The 12,638-nt window shown below is 46.8% G+C and overlaps 1 protein-coding gene across 5 annotated transcripts in view; it reads left to right on the top strand.

Annotated features, from left to right (window-relative positions):
- The window catches only part of pdlim1 (PDZ and LIM domain 1 (elfin)), a 121,110-nt gene extending 112,173 nt beyond the window's left edge, over nucleotides 1-8,937 (top strand). For all 5 annotated transcript variants that reach the window (XM_068020236.1, XM_068020240.1, XM_068020239.1 and 2 more), the window contains 3 exons: nucleotides 3,520-3,671; nucleotides 7,027-7,144; nucleotides 8,559-8,937. In XM_068020236.1, the coding sequence (XP_067876337.1) occupies nucleotides 3,520-3,671; nucleotides 7,027-7,144; nucleotides 8,559-8,748 (460 nt within the window). In that variant the 3' untranslated portion in view covers nucleotides 8,749-8,937. The remainder of the gene's footprint in view (nucleotides 1-3,519; nucleotides 3,672-7,026; nucleotides 7,145-8,558) is intronic.
- Nucleotides 8,938-12,638: the final 3,701 nt, after the last annotated feature.

Here is a 12,638-nt window from a genome sequence, read left to right as displayed (position 1 = left end):
CCTCCATTTTCTGCACTGGCTCATAATGGGATGAGCACAGGTTCTGGGTGCCTTGTCCAAATGACCGTTGTACTCTGCTTGGGTAGAGTCATGTGAAGCAGTTATCCATTTGGTCATGGTGGAGGTGGATTCATAGCAGAGCCCAATTCTATCCTCACCTGATGTCTTCACACATGGACATTCGAATTGGTATCACTGGACTGCAATCAGCAACAGAAATCTGGCTCATTTACCCCATCCCTCTACTCCAGGTCCACTTGTAGTGTCTGTCCGCACCTAAGGCTTTCTCATTTGACACAGTCCATTAATCAAGCTCCTGATCCGTATAACTCAGCTTCACACTGGTGTTGACCACTGCACAAACTGTCCATACTTTACCAGTCTCTCTCAATGGGGTGGGTTCACAACACAGCTGGGGTAGGAAGTACAGAAGTGCTGACTGGTGCAGGAAGAGGTGTTCCCCTGAGGCGCATTGTTCGGGCATTGTAGAGGGAGCTTCACTTTGCATCTACCTCTGCTATATCCGACATTGGAGTGCTTAAAGCTGACGCTGGGGTTGGGATATTATCTGGGGGACAGGAGCCTTGGCCACTGGCTAAAGTGCTGGCGAGACCACTGCACTGCCTCCTCTGGGGAAGGCCTACTGCATTACGAGCCAATTAGGCACTTAAGTGGACACCAGTGGGCCTTCCCGGGCTGGAGGGGTTTTGCAGGGTGGGGATCGTGGGGGAGGGGGTTGGCATCAAGGGCAGGGAGGTGGCTCTGAGAGGATCCTCCCCTTCCCAAGGCTGGGATCAGGCACTAAGTGCCCCCCCACCCCCCACCCCCTCCCCAGATTCAGCAAGCAACCTGCACAGGTTCGCTTGGTGTGCTCCCCGTGTAGCAACAGACCCGCCACTGCTGGGCTAATAATTGGGCATTAATTGACGGCTGGGCGGGAAAGCCGTCCATCGTCCTTCATGCCATGGACAATATGGGTGGAAGGGGGAAGGTGACCGGGTCCCCCACTCCTGCCACCATCCCACCTGATTATATGCTCTCTCCGCCTCCAAAGTGGTTGCGGGGGAGAGAATAAAGGTCCCCTCGCGGTGTCCGAAATGGAAGATATTCCTTTCTCCATGACAAACAGCCCTCAGCTTGATGAGCGTAAAACAGGAATCAATTAAAAAGAAAAACTTCAGTGCTGTAAATATAGAAGTGGGATTGATGAGCTGTGATAACTAAATGATTCCTTCCCTCCAGACACCTGCCAGCTCCTCAGGGTCCCACTGGAACCAGACCTGGAAATCCTGCAACAACTATAGCTGATATCTTGCGAATAAGGAAAGCCTTCTCGGTTCATTAGTTCAGTAAGCTGCTCAGATCTCTGAGGAACTCTGTGATTTTAGGACAAAGCTAGGCCCAGTCTGGGCTCAGGAAAGGAAGAAGAAAGAAATGAGCTGGGGTTCCCATGACTGATTGACTGCCCCTGCTGGGAATTCCTTTTGTGTGCACTGTGCAGTCGAATAGCCTGCTTGCCATGTTCACATATAAAAGGTGGCCGTTTCGGTGAGATACAGGTTGTCATCAGCCGTGGAGTCATACCCCAGCAAGAATCAGCACCTCACAAAGTGAGGAGGATGGGAGTCGAAACTGGGAAGAAGGAAATAAAAAATGAACAACCAATTAAGCGGCCTTTGTCGAATTGAAACACATCAGATTTTTGTAGCACTGTCAGGGGGCCATTTGGCCCATCGTACCTGTGCTGGCACTCCTGAGACTCAAGGCACTAAGTGTAAGAGCAATTTCTAAGTGAGGAGGCATATTCGAGACAGTCTCATCCTGTGGGCCCATAAGTGCTAAAAGGTGTGGCTTCAGATTATCAAAACTCCTTTCACATGAGATGCAAGAGCTGAAAGATATTCCCTGCTCTTTTGGCCAAATTTGGACCCAAATCTGGAAGTGATAGGCTGGTGTGTGCTCCCCTGACCAGAGTTTGGATGAGGGAGCCAGTTGCGGTAATTATTTCATCGACAACAAGATGATTTGGTTATAGAATTTCACCAGTCTTTGTTTTAAATGCTTCTTGGAAGCAGGCACTTTAATGAAGGAAACATAATCCAATTCTAATTTAAAAAGACGAAAACGGAACTGAATCAGACATAGATTTAGTTATGTAGCCGCTGGAAGACTGACAAATCCCAGCTGGAGATACAAACAGAAGCTCCCTGTTGATCAAATGCAAACAAAATTCAGACTGTCTACTGACACCACTATGTCAGCCAATGAGTTGGAGGCAGGGTGGGGCTTACAGCAGGACTCAAAGCCAAACAGTCTATTTTACGGCAAACAGAGTCTATTTAAACAGCATACTACAGCAAACAGTCTACAGAGTCTATTTAAAAAGAGCCTCTATGAACTACAACAAACAGAACACCTGACTGAAACTACAGTTAATTCTCCCACAAAAAGCAGAGTGATTTCTCCAGCAATTTGCAGTGAGTGGGGGATATTTGCATAATCCAAATTATGGGCTGGATTTTAAGCAGCCCTCGACATTGAAATCTGTGGCGGTGGGGGGCCTGAAGATGGCTCCGGATGAGGTCCGCCATGGACCTTGACGCTGGCAGGGCCTAACCCGATCCTCCTGGCAGCGGTGAGGCACTGTGGCGGCACCCCCGCCACTCGGCAATGGGATCACAATCACTAAATTCAAATTAATAAAATTAATGCATTTACATATACCTACCTCAGAGCTTGAGGGCCCTCAGTGATCTTCGGCGCAGTGACCGGCACTCCTGCACCTTCAGATCCTCATCCGGAGAAACGAGGCACCACAATGGTGGGAAAGAGGTTCATTTATCAGTGCAGGAGCGGGAGACGGGGTCAAATAAAGGTCATGGGGATGATGGGAAGGTTTGTACTTTAAACATTGTGCAGTTTGAAGGGGGGAAGGTCAAATGTTAAAGGTAAGTATTTTGGTGGGGTGGGGGAGGGCAAATAGTTAATGTAGTTGTTATTCGGGGGGGGGGGATAGGAAAGGGACAAAAGAAATTTTCATTTTATTGAATATGTCTTTAAAATTTTAAATAAGCCGCACACGCAACTGACGCCATTGCCGGGGACGGACAGCCTGCCCCGGCTATTTAAATGAGCCGCCGCACTTGAGATTGCGGCGGCTGTTTGGGGTGCGGCCCGTGCGGGTGGGCCGCCATTGTTTGAACTTGCCGCCAATCCAGCCCCATGTGTGTAAAATCAGAGCCAGTCACGTACAGCAGTGCGTGATTGACAGGGAAAATAGCCAATCATCTCTATTCTGGCGGAACGTCTGGTGTCACCCTATGCAGTCGACAAAAATTGGCCAATTTGAACACAGGTTTGCAATCACCCTTCACTATTGTGCTCTGTATTGTTTGATTTTTGTGTTAGGACGTGGGGGAAAGATTTGTACAATTCTGTGCTTTTCCGAGCCCGCAGTGATCATGAAATGTAACCAGATGTCCTGATCCTCTGCATGTCTTGTTTCTAATCCATGTTCAGCTTAGAACCAGCGAAGCAGCCATGCAAACCTTTGGTGGACACGGAGTCTGAAGTTTACAAGATGCTGCAAGATAACCAGGAACCGGAGGAGCTGCCCAGACAGTCAGCCTCGTTCCGTGTGCTGCAGGAGATCCTGGAATGTGAGGGCAATGGTAGGACCATGGCACAAGCAATGAGAGGGGCTATACCGTCATACCACATGCCTTTTCATGGCATAAACGTGACTTGTATTCCCCAGGGTGTAGAAGATTGAGGGGTGTCTGATCGAGCTGTTTGAGATGTTTGACGGATTCACTAGGGTAGATGCAGAGTAACTATTACCTTAGCTGGGAGAATTAAACACAAGGGATCTAATCTTACAATTAAATAGAACAATCAGGAAGCACCTTTCACACAAATAAATGCTAACCCTCCACCACTGTCCATAAAGACTCCAGGAATTAAGGATTAATCTCCCAGGCACAAAAGCAAAATACTGCGGATGCTGGAAATCTGAAACAAAATCAGAAAATGCCGGGAACACTCAGCACGCCCAGCAGTATCTGTGGAGAGAGAAACCGTGTTAATGGAGGGAATTTTATGCTCTTCCCTGCGGTGACTTTGGAGGCTGGGAGAGCATATAATCGGGCGGGATGGTGGCAGGGTTTCGTCCTCTATGCAAATTATGCTCACTGGAATGGTAATTGAACAATAAAGACCAGGAGATCCCAGGTTCCAGTCCTAGTCTGTGCTGAGATACTGGATCTCATCTGAGCCAGGAATTGGGGCATCACAATCGGCCTCAGTGCCTTAGGGAGGGGAAATTCAACCAGGTGACCTGCTGCTGATCACTGTCCAGTGCCCCTACTGAGAAGCTCGTGTTGGGTGAAAGCAGCATTAGTGCCTGTGGTGCTTCTCAAGGTTGAACAATTCCCCACCTCTGTCACTTTTTAGGCTCAGACATGAACAAGGTACTGAGTGTGATTAGCACCCTAGGAGCTCTACACAGTGAGGGTCACAACCCTCAGTTGAAGAGGGCGAAAACGGGCAAAACAACCTCAGAAATCTTGAACTAGTCTCTCTCAATTAGTCCGAGATCAGGGAAATAGGTTCCAGCCTATTTTAATTGGGCCACTTGGAGTGGCACTGAGTGACCCCAGTGTGACTGAACAGAAACAAGCACCCCCCCACACAATCTGAGGAGGGCACCTCCAATCAAATTTTTGAAAAAGCTGCCGTCCCCTCAAACTGAAAGAAGCTTAAAGTAAAATCGAACCGTGATCGTGTTGTGGTCACTTATTCAATTCGCTTTTTGCGGTCTGGTTGGGATTTAAGAAGAATGGTTGCCTTGCTGTGTCAGACTGGTCCCAGTGCTTCACATCCAATAATTACTACTTGAAGTGGAGTCACTATGGGCCAACATGGCAACCAAAGGAACATGATCTAGGCATTGTCTAGACAAATTAGTCAAACTAAACAAACCTTATTCAAACCAGACATGTGTATATATTTCTTTAGCCAATCTTGGCTTACAGCCAAGACCTCAGCGATGGTCTTTCAAAACTCTATTGCAGTTTAGTAGCTTGTGCGACTCTTGCTGGTTAGAATGTGTGGAGTTGGGAACAGTTGATTGGAGGCGCTCACTTAGCAATCAGGGAAGTTCATTGGTTATAAAGCACTGGGACATCCTGACACAACAAAGCGCCAACTAAATCCAGGTTCTCCTTAAATCCCAACCTGACCGCAGAACGCCATGACGAGTTCCTGACTTAGTACTTGCCTCATCACATGCCCCAAAGTGCTTTACAATCAGTGCTTTGCAGGCAAGTGTGGGGCAGCTAATTTATACACAGCAAGATCTCAAGACAACAAATGTGATGAATGAGCCATTCATTCAGAGCCATGCTCTGAAATTATTGAACTCAATGAGTTGAACATTGAGTTGAACATGACGGGCTCCATTTTACTTTTATTTTCAGCTATTTTTTTTCTCTTTCCTTTTAAAAAAAAATTTTTTGTGTTTATTTTATTTTATTTCATCTTAGTTTGTTCAGTTTGCTTACCCACTTTTTTCATGTTTGTACTTGTGGCTGTTCAATTTTCAGTCTGTTAACACCCTATCTGTATTAATGCTTTGTCTTTCAACACACCATTAACATATTGTTTTCCTTTGCTCCACGACCTTCTGGTCAGCTATTCTGTGACCTTGTCCTATCTCCACCTTCTCCTTTGTTATCTCTTGCCCCACCCCCGCTTTACTTGCTTATGACCTTTTACATTTCTAATATTTGCTAGTTCTGAAGAAGGGTCACTGACCTGAAACGTTAACTCTGCTTCTCTCTCCACAGATGCTGCCAGATCTGCTGAGTATTTCCAGCATTTCTTGTTTTTAATCCATTTTTGATGGTTGGTTTGAAGGAGGAATATTGGTAAGGGAAACTGGGAGAACTCCCTGTTCATCTTCAAACAATGCCAGGAGACGTCACCCAAACAGGCTAAAGGGTCCTCAGTTAACACCTCATCTGAAAGACGGCACCAATGACAATGCAGCACTCCCTTAGTACTGCACTGAAGTGCCGCTCTAAACCCGGAGTAGGATTTGATCCTAAACCTCCTGAGTTTGATCAACTGAATCGACATAAGTTCTAATCATCAAACTAACAGCACCTGAACTAACAGCACATGAAAATACCGGAGAGTGGGAAACAGCAGCGGTGTGTCTGTCTGTCGGAGATCACTGGGGAAGGAGGGGGTTACTGTTGGAGATCACTGAGACGGTGGTGGGCGGGGGGGGGTGATTGTTGGAGATCACTGGGGGGTGGTTTATTGGAGAACACTGGGGCGGGGGGTGACTGTTGGAGATCACTGGGGGGGGGGTTTACTGGAGATCACTGGGGCGGGGGGTGACTGTTGGAGATCACTGGTGTGAGGGTAGGTATCACTGGGGTGAGGGGGGGGCGGTTACTGTCCATTTCTTAGGCAACCTGATTTCTGCAATTCTGGTAAACACTGGGTAAACCTGATCCACAGGGACACTCAGGCCGCAAGATGACAGCACTTAAACGTCTTGTTTTTTTAATTCATTCTCTGGGAGTCGCTGGCAAATTGGGCATCAATTAAACAGCCTTAAATGTGCTTGACAAGGTGATGATGAGCCGCTGTCTTCAACCACTGCAGTCTGGGTGGTGAAGGTACTCCCAGTTGTTAGGGAGAGGGTTGCAGGATTTTGACCCAGCGATAATGAAGTAATGGTGATATATGTCCAAGTCAGGACACCGTGTGACTTACAGTTGAACTTGGAGATGATGGTGTTTCCATGCACCTACTGCCCTTGTCCTTCTAGGTGTTAGAGGTTGTGGGTTTGGGAGATGCTACAGAAAAAGCCATAGTGAGTTGCTGCAGTGTATCCTATAGGTCGGACAACACTGCGGTCATGGTGGTGATGGAGGAAATTAATATTAAATATTGTTAATGGAATAAAGATGGTGCTCTGGGTTTGTGACACTGTCCTTGTCCTGATATTTTCAGAACAGTCGGAAAAGCCGTCTGGGTTCCGGAAAGTGAAAGCCCCTGCCACGAAGATTGGCTCTACGGTCGGGAGTGTGCAGAAGTTGCCCCTGTGTGAAACTTGTGGCTCCGGGATCGTGTAAGTGTGAAATATCATTTGCTCATTGTGCTGCACGATGGTGACTCAGCAGTAAGGGGCCTCGGTGCCATCGGCTGGGATCCTGCTCCTGATCACTGCCCAGTGACTGCTGCTACACCCCTGGCACACTTCACTGCCAGGAGCTGGGGGGGGGGGGGGCGGGGGGGAGCGGGGGTCAGAGAGGGAAGACAGGGAAACTTTATAAACACATCTTTTTGTTAAATAACTCATTTAAGCCAAGTTTGGAGGCATTTAATCTTCCCAGTGTTCTTAAGTAAACATTGATCAGGACACCAGGGAGAATTCCCCTGCTCGTCTTCGAAATAGTGCCACTGAATTGTTTATGGTTACCTGAGAGGGCAGATGGAGTCTTAGTTTAATGTCTCCTCGGAAAGACGGCACCTCCAACAGTGCAGCACTCCCTCAGTACTTCACTCTCTGGAGTGGGACTTGAACCCACAACCTTCTGAATTGGATGAGATTGCTACCACTGAGCCAGGCTGACATGTTATATTGAATGCAGGGGGAGTGGAGAGAGTCAATAAAACAAGAAATACCCAGTTGTTGTTTCAGTCCCATCAAAAGCAGACTAAGGTACACAGCCACACAAAGATGAGAGGTTACAGACCTGAAACGTTAACTCTGTTTCCCTCTCCACAGATGCAAGTTACACAGCCTTTGGCTGATATTTGGTTTTATCCAAGTCTTGCTGTCTTGCTGGACTATTTGTGGTTGGTTCTCTGCGTAAGCTACTAGATTTAGTCAGTCTGGAACACAGACAAATGTGTTAATGCTTCATGTTGCTCAGCTTTAAAGGAAGCGATTCCCCTGGTGCCCACTTAATATGGCAATGTGTACCAGTGCCAGGATTTAACTCAGCCACACTAGGGAAAGGAAAATCCTCCAGATGCCTACTTCTGATCGCAGACCATTGACTTCATTGCTCTGAGTGCACCAGAGTGGATATCAGGATTGGGCACTGATGTGATGCCTTACCCACACTGACTTTCTACACTGAACAATGACCATTTGAGCAAGGGACTGGAGGCGGCCTGGTGTCTATCGATCTCACCCTGCAGCAGCAAGAGATGCTACAATAGGCTTCAGCATCATTCAACCAGGATCCAGCTCCAGATTGCTACCCAGTGGCCCAGTACAACTGTACTCAGCAAGGGTCTCCGCCAAGAGGGGGTGGAAACAGGGAAACTTCTTAAACACCAGGAGAGGAGAGGGAGAAACCTACGTCCTGTGGTCTGAGAGGAAGGAGGGGGGGGGGGGTTGGGGGGAGACAAAAGATTGACAAAATGCAATTTGAAAGGAAGCTGGATATTGTTGGCTATCTTGAATTATGCTTTACTGAAAAAAAAATAATAAAGGCTGTCTTATTGTAGATTCTTTTTTTCAAATCTTGCAGGGGGATCATTGTGAAGGTGCGCGACCAGTTCCGTCACCCGGAATGCTACGTCTGCACCGATTGCGGAACAAACCTGAAGCAGAAAGGACATTTCTTTGTGGGGGACGCGATCTACTGTGAACAGCACGCCAGGGAGCGGACCACACCCCCCGAAGGCTATGATGTCGTCACTGTCTTCCCCAAGTCATAAGCCACTCTCTGAAGCAATGTTCCTCAAATCCTGTGAATACGTGGCTGAGCTTGTATGCCTACCTGTGTACAGGAGTTAACATTAACTACCTTTCACACAACATTTTCCTAAAAAATAAATTCTGTAATCACTTAATACAAATATCTCACCAATGTAATGAGACATCATTAAACTACAATTCTACAGGTCTTCATTTCTTAAGTCTTTTTTTTATCCAAATGGTCCTCTTGGTTCCTTTTGCATTTTTATTCTCCATCTGTGAGGGTGGCGCAGTGGTTAGCACCGCAGCCTCACAGCTCCAGCAACCTGGGTTCGATTCTGGGTACTGCCTGTGTGGAGTTTGCAAGTTCTCCCTGTGACCGTGTGGGTTTCCGCCGGGTGCTCCGGTTTCCTCCCACAGCCAAAGACTTGCAGGCTGATAGGTAAATTGGCCATTGTGAATTGCCCCTAGTGTAGGTAGGTGGTAGGAGAATTGTGGGAATGTGGTAGGGAATATGGGGTTAATGTAGGATTAGTATAAATGGGTGGTTGTTGGTTGGCACAGACTTGGTGGGCTGAAGGGCCTGTTTCAGTGCTGTATCTCTAAATAAAAAATAAATCTGTCTTGAAAGGTTGGCTGGTACAGGGTACATTTCCACTGTACGCTGCTCTCCCCAGCCCTTCGCTGGGGTTGACTTCATTGCTGGTGTGGAGTTGAAGGGTTTTCACTCTGAATTGAAATCCCGGGAGTGCTCGATTCTGACAAGCGTTTGAGCCCTCAACTGCTATTCTCAAGTTGACAAGTGCAAAGATGTAAAGTGCAAACTCAATGAATGTTGGCAGCATTGGAACATAAGAACAGGAAGAGGCCATTCAGCCCCTCAAGCCTGTTCCACCATTCAATTCGATTATGGCTGATCTGCATTTTAACTCCATCTACCCGTCCTGGTTTTGTAACCTGTACTTAACAAAAAACAATTTTTCAACTGACAGTTTTTTGGGGGAAGAGCCTTCTAATTTTCCATTACCTTATGTGTGAAGAAGTAACGTGTAAACCGTGGTTTCTTTAAAAGGGGCTGATTCCTTGCTTTAGCCTGAACGCAAAAAAGAAAATCAGAATTGCTGAGGCATGAAGAAAACATCCCAATGAATGTCTGAACTTCTTTTGTTGAAGGCAGTTAGAGGTTCGGTGCCACATCAACAGCCCATTAAATGGGATGTTTTGCTTGTTGTCTTTTGCTATTTTATACAAAGCCACTGAGAGCCTCTCCTGCTGGTACTTTAACTGTTCGTTGAATTTCGTTGTACCATGCATTGGTGAACAGTCTAGTTGATATGAATTAAACTCTAATGAACTGACTCCCTTTTCTTAAATGCTCTCAGCGAGCGGTGACAATCAAGCTCAGCATGTCCCGTGGTTAGACAGAGACAGAAACATCATATACAATCAGGCTAGGTTCTATGCTGGTGTGTACGCCAGTTTGGAGCCTGTGGCCTACAGCCATCAGAAAGAAACAAAAGCCCTGGCTTCATCGTGTGCGAAGGGGAATCTGCCTGTGCGGCACAATGCGGATAAGAACTCAGTCCCTAATTTAGAAACTAAAAAGTGGAGCTAAGTGCTCAACAGGGGAGCTTCCTAATCCTTTTGGGGCCTGGAATTCAGGAGTAGCAGGTTCCTAATGGAATTAGATAAGCAGTAGATAACTACGTTGTACTCAACAGACAATAAAAGGTCTTCAAACTTTCAGAGTTTCAATCAAGTCAACAAATGTATAATTCCGAAAAAGGAAGTGGACTATGCTGTTAATACATATTTGTGGGACAGGCACAATGGGATAGATTCTATAGATTAGGACTCCCAGTGTGGGGGAATCACATGATGGGAATGCACAGCGAGAGCTTGAACGTAGAAGCCAACACACTTCCAAAATTTTCTGTTAGTTAAAAAATTGGGTTAAAGCGGGTAGCGCTCAAGCCCCTGAGTCATGAAATTATGGGTTCAAGGCTCACACCAGAGTCTTGAAGACAAAATCAACGTGCATTATAGAGAGAGTGCTACACTGTTGGAGGTGCTACTTTTCAGGTGAGATGTGAAACTGAGGTCCTGTCAGGTGGATGTAAAAGGTCTCATGGCAGCATTTTGAAGAAGAACATGAGAAATACCTGTGGTGTCCTGGCCAATATCCCTCAATCAACATCATCAAAACAGACGATCTGGTCATTATCACAATGCTGTTTGTGGAAGCTTGCTGTGCTTAAAGTGGCTGCCTACGAAGTGGTTTTGTCCATTCCAACACTTCTAAAGTGTTTTCATTGGCTGTAAAGTGATTTGAGACGTCTTGAGGTTGCAAAAAGCACTTTCGAAATGGTTCCAGACTTCCTGCAATAGTCTGCACTGGCAAAGAGGGTCATTCTTTGTGCTATCACCTCATACAGCACTGCCTCCAACAATCAGCAAACAAGGGCTGTGTTTTGCTTCTCTTTCCCTTGGCCAGAGGCACGGTTCTTTCTCCTGCACCATCCGTTAGGTTTGAACGACTATTTTTGTTATCCAAGCAGCTTTTTGTAAACTTGAGGTACACATTACAAAATTTAAGGAACCTCTGTAATCCCCACATGCTGCAAATTTTATTGATCATCCTTTTTAAGCAATCTTTATACGCGCACTCCGATAGTACCATTCTGGGACTTCCATCCTCCGCCTTCTCCAAAACCCCAGTGTTGTGACAGTGCACTTGTACTCCCGGATCTCTCTGCTACTCGACATTGTATCGCTTGGGAAGGTAAAACTGAAGCACATGTAGGAGGGTTGCACTGTGCACTGATCTCCACCGGATGCCACATAATAGACTGCGCATTACGTCAGCAGTCAGCACGGAACTAAGGTTTGTGCTTTTAAAATGAGGCCGAGCAAAACAGACTTTTTAGATGCAGAAAATGAATGGAGTGACAGAGACAGAAAAATAGGGAGAGATTGAGAGTGATAGAAACAGTATGAGTGCAAGACTGAAACAGACAGCGAGGAAAGAGACAGATTGGAGTTGAGGGGGATGTCTCCAGATTTGATGATAATATAGTATTTCGGGGATTGGAAGCAGAGTGGGTTCAGGGGCCGGAAACAGCGAGGGTTTGGGGGGTGGAGGTGGCAACCTGGAGGCAGGAAGCAGTGACCTGGAACTGTTTTATTGACATACCTGCAGGACAAGATCACACCTATGTCTGTGGCCAATCTGGGCCCTGCCAGTCAGTACCTTTCAACATTAACATTGAGAGCTAATGGCTAAGGGATGAAAACCTGACAAAATCTGGAGTGGAGTCCCAGTAGATGTTAGCACCGTCTGGCAACTCCTGCAACTGAGTAGGCTGCAGACGTATAGGCTATCATCTTTCCTCTGGACACCGGCCTATGAGGTCGAGAGGGGAGAGCAGATGCTTTGCAAGTCTGTACCTCCTAAAATTATGCCGAGGCTGCGCAGAAAATAAAGAAAGATAACTTTTCAGCTTGGAAGCTGGAATGTGAGGACTATGTGTCCTGGAATGATCAACGACCCACACTCCACAGCTAGTCTACGCAAGACAGCCCCGATTGACTGTGAGCTACACAAGCTTGGTGTCGACATTGCCGCTCTACAAGAAACCAGATTAGCTGACACAGGCTCTATTCGAGAGGCTAATTACACCTTCTACTGGTATGGAAAGAGTGATGGAGTAGGTTTCACAGTGAGTAACCAGCTGACACAGTCAATTGAGCCACCAGTAGCAGCCTCGGACTGCCTCATCACCCTGCAGTTATTATCCGATGGAGGCACAGTCAACATCATATGCGTCTACGCAGCAACTCTGAACGCCAGCATCTCAGATAAACAGCATTTCTATGACTCCCTAGGTGATGTTCTGAGGAACACTCCGAA

The sequence above is a fragment of the Heterodontus francisci genome, chromosome 42, assembly GCF_036365525.1.
Source record: "Heterodontus francisci isolate sHetFra1 chromosome 42, sHetFra1.hap1, whole genome shotgun sequence".
NCBI classification, from domain to species: Eukaryota; Metazoa; Chordata; class Chondrichthyes; order Heterodontiformes; family Heterodontidae; genus Heterodontus; species Heterodontus francisci.
The sequence above is the reverse complement of the archived record's forward strand: the minus strand, read 5'-3'. Positions and strand labels throughout refer to the sequence as shown.